Here is a 3,595-nt window from a genome sequence, read left to right as displayed (position 1 = left end):
AAATGTTTATATTCATATTTTTTTACGTATATGTTAACCTTTTCACTTTAAGAAAACCAATGCTTACGTTCATATTTTGAAAATGTTATGTTCACTTTCTGAAATGCATAAGTTCATATATTTTTATGCCTATATTTACATTCTGAAAAGCTAATGTTGACGTTTAAGGAAACCTATGCATATATTCATATTTTGCATGATTATGTTCATTGATAAAAAAATGCAGAAAATCAGATAAAATTCAATTCATTAGAATTAAGAAAATCATATATTACCTCCGTTAACATTTAGTTGCAACTTTGGAATATTTTATGTCTCTCAAATAATACCCTAAAATTGCAACTAAATGTTAACAGAGGTAGTATAACCTAATCAATCGAAGTTAATCACAAAGTCACCACATAAGAAATCGAAAATCACATATTTTTATGCTTATATTCACATTCTGAAAAGCTAACTGGTAAAATTGGTGCATGGTAATATCTTTGTGCTTAACATTTAGTTTTTTTTATAGTGTATTGAATGAGCCAAATTAGGAAGACAATCTATCTCCTTTGTACTAATAGACGACGTTGCATGAAATTTGGAGTAGAAACTTACAAAGTGGCGATTGAAGTGGAAATTTTATTATATAAATTATAAATAATAGTGTAATATTTAATCGTTAATAGAAGAGAAAAATTACATAAATGTTTGGACTAAGTCCATTGTCCTAAGCCCATTGACTTGGAATTAAGAAAATACCCCTTCATTATCCAGCCCATCATTAGTCAGAAAAAAGTACGGAGTTACCCCTAATCTATCTAACTAAGTACAATTTCTGCCACCTGAAAGTACATCTATAAATAGCTCTCCAATCATTAGCAATGGTAACTTTTTCCTAATTCTCTAACTTTCTCTCTCTACTTTCTCTCTCTAAAGTACGGTCGCTGACTTAAGTATCGGAGGGGCTTTTCCGGGTCACACCCCCGGGGCAGCTAACCTTCTTTCTCTTTTGCAGGCCTAGCTCTCGGACAGCAAGGCATAGCCGAGGGAAATTCGGACACTCATTGGACTTTGCCTTAAGACATCTTGACATTACTACCTTAACCCCGAGGAATACTCTGTTTTTCAGAAACAATAACAGTGTAACTATGTAAGTTTGATGGGAGAGAGCAAATAAAAAAGTGTGTAAATAATGAGAAATGAAGAAAGTGTCGCGATTAATTCGGTGATCTCAAATTGAATAAATTATACATATACGGTGCTCTGACAATTACTTTTCTAGAGGTTACGTCGGTTTATACTTAGTCGACTCGACGAAGACAGGCAGTGCACTGTTGAGTACAGAGTGCATCACTCATACATACGGAGTACGAGTATTATTTTAATAGACGTGGCGACTGTCTCAGGGACATTTTCCTCTTTCATATAACCCGTATAATAATAGTAGTCGGCAGAATACATACAAAATAAATAAATAAATAGATAAATAATGATAGGGATTTTCATAATAATTGTACAGTACTCCTTATAGAGTGTACATTTGTGGATGATAACGTGTACAGTTGAAATTTTTTGTGCGTTGAAATGACTTGTGAATAATCCATCACAATCGATACAAAAGTTTGTGTTAGTTATTATTACTTGTCATTTATTCCCCACTAACCTTAACAATGTTATAATCTAGAAAAGCTTGTAATGATAGCTAAGGGCCTAAGGTTAAAGGTTTAAAGTTAGTCGGCAATATAAATAGTTATTATTATTAAAAGTGCGATTTAGTAACATGATCTGATCTAGTCTAATTTGATTTAATTGAACTTATTAATAATAAGTTCTACTTGTACTAAAGTAGTTTAATTAAAGTTTAATTAATTTTTAGTTATAAAACGCACTATTTGATATTTATATATTAAATTAATTGGGTCCACTGTTATTGAGATATTATCGGATGCTAAAAGATTTGATAGAATATTTCCTTATATTTATCTTCTCTATTTCAGTTAATTTCCCGATCTTTGTAAACTCTATATATTCCTGATTATTATCAATGAGAAAGCAGGCTATTCTACTCTAATTATTTTCCAATTTACTCTAATTTATCATGGTATCAAGAGCAGGTTGATTTTTTTCCAAAATTAATAAAATTGATTAATCATGTCCGGTGACGATATTCCACCGCCACCACCACCACCACCACCACCTACTAAGAGTGAACCTAATTCCCCATACTATCTCGGACCGCAAGATCGGCCCGGGGACTACATCACATCCACACGTCTCAAAGGCGACAATTATGATGAATGGGCGGCTGACATTCAGACGGCCTTGGAAGCACGCCGGAAGTTTGAGTTCTTGGACGGCACAATTAATGAACCCCAATCTCCCTGTACAAAGTCCGATTGGACTGCGATTAACGCCATGTTAATTTCATGGCTTTCGAACACCATAGATCCAGAAGTGAAGGCTTCTATTTCGAAATTCAGAGAGGTAAAGCCCTTTTGGGATCACCTCAAGAAGAGATTCGCACAGACCAATGGACCACGCATTCAGCAACTCCGATCTTCGCTCGCCAAGTGTGAGTAGACCAAATCCATGCCGGTTTCTGTATACTACGGAAAATTACATTTAATTTGGCAAGAACTTGACCACCATAAACCATTGATTTCTTGTGCGTGTTGTGCATCTTGTACAGCAGGGAGGCTTCACGAACAGAGGAGGGAACAATCTCGGCTTCATGACTTCTTGATGGGTTTATACTCTGATTTTTACTCTTCCCTTCGTACTAATATTTTATCGCAGGATCCATTGCCAAGCCTCGATAAGGCATATCAGCTCGTGGTACAAGACGAGCGTGTTCGAACTGCTCGACAGGAATCCGAGCCGAAATCCACAGAGGCTGTCGGATTCACTGTTCGGGCCAATTCTGGTGGGGGGCGAGGCTCCACTGATCGGGTCTGCACTTATTGCAAGAAGCCGGGGCACGACTTCTCAAATTGCTGGTTAAAAACTCCCTGCCCTCACTGCAACAAAAAGGGCCATGACCCGAGACGATGCTACGAGGTACACGGGTACCCTGCTGGCTGGGTGCCTGGGCAGCAGCTCAAGGCAGAGGTGTGCGTGCTAATGCTACAACAGTTGAGGGCGAGTCACATTCCTTAGGTCCGACCTTTACAACGGAGCAATGGAAGGCGCTTTCGGGATTTATTGGTAACACAAATATTCCTGAAAATCGTCTTCATGGTAAGTTTGATGATTCTTGTTGGATTATTGATACCGGAGCTACTCATCATGTAACCGGTAATCAAACTTGGTTATTTGACACTCGTTATATTGAATGTCCCGTTGGATTGCCGAACGGTGAAAGTGTGCTTGCTACATTGGAAGTGTAGGGAATATTTCAAGCATTATGATCCCAAACTTGAACCCCACTGTGATCATACACTAAAGTATGGTGGCGTTCCAAAGGGAAAGAAAAGAGAGCAAAAGAGTCACCAACAAGTTTTAGGAACTTGTAAACCCAAAAGACAATCCAAAAGGACCATCAACTCCATAAGGTCTTGAACCAAACAGGGTCCGGGGATGAGGGTACGAATCCAATCTACAAAAGAAAGGA

General features: G+C 37.6%; 1 protein-coding gene across 1 annotated transcript; it reads left to right on the top strand.

Moving 5' to 3' along the window:
• The first annotated feature begins 2,136 nt into the window (after positions 1 to 2,136).
• LOC145610914 (uncharacterized) lies at positions 2,137 to 3,141 on the top strand. Its single transcript, XM_081666177.1, has 2 exons — positions 2,137 to 2,557; positions 2,678 to 3,141. The coding sequence occupies exons 1-2, from the start codon at positions 2,137 to 2,139 to the stop codon at positions 3,139 to 3,141; spliced, it is 885 nt and encodes a 294-aa protein (XP_081522303.1).
• Positions 3,142 to 3,595: the final 454 nt, after the last annotated feature.

Source organism: Chenopodium album, chromosome 24 (assembly GCF_948465745.1).
Source record: "Chenopodium album chromosome 24, dcCheAlbu1.1, whole genome shotgun sequence".
Classification (NCBI taxonomy): Eukaryota; Viridiplantae; Streptophyta; class Magnoliopsida; order Caryophyllales; family Amaranthaceae; genus Chenopodium; species Chenopodium album.
Note: the sequence above shows the minus strand (reverse complement) of the source record. Positions and strands in the feature narration are given on the sequence as shown.

What these genes read in the sequence shown, in the direction of transcription:
- LOC145610914 (XM_081666177.1), top strand. Translation starts at nt 2,137, where the DNA reads ATGTCCGGTGACGATATTCCACCGCCACCACCACCACCACCACCACCT. An exon ending in CCGATCTTCGCTCGCCAAGT is followed by an intron (nt 2,558 to 2,677) that starts GTGAGTAGACCA and finishes CTTGTACAGCAG; the next exon opens with GGAGGCTTCACGAACAGAGG.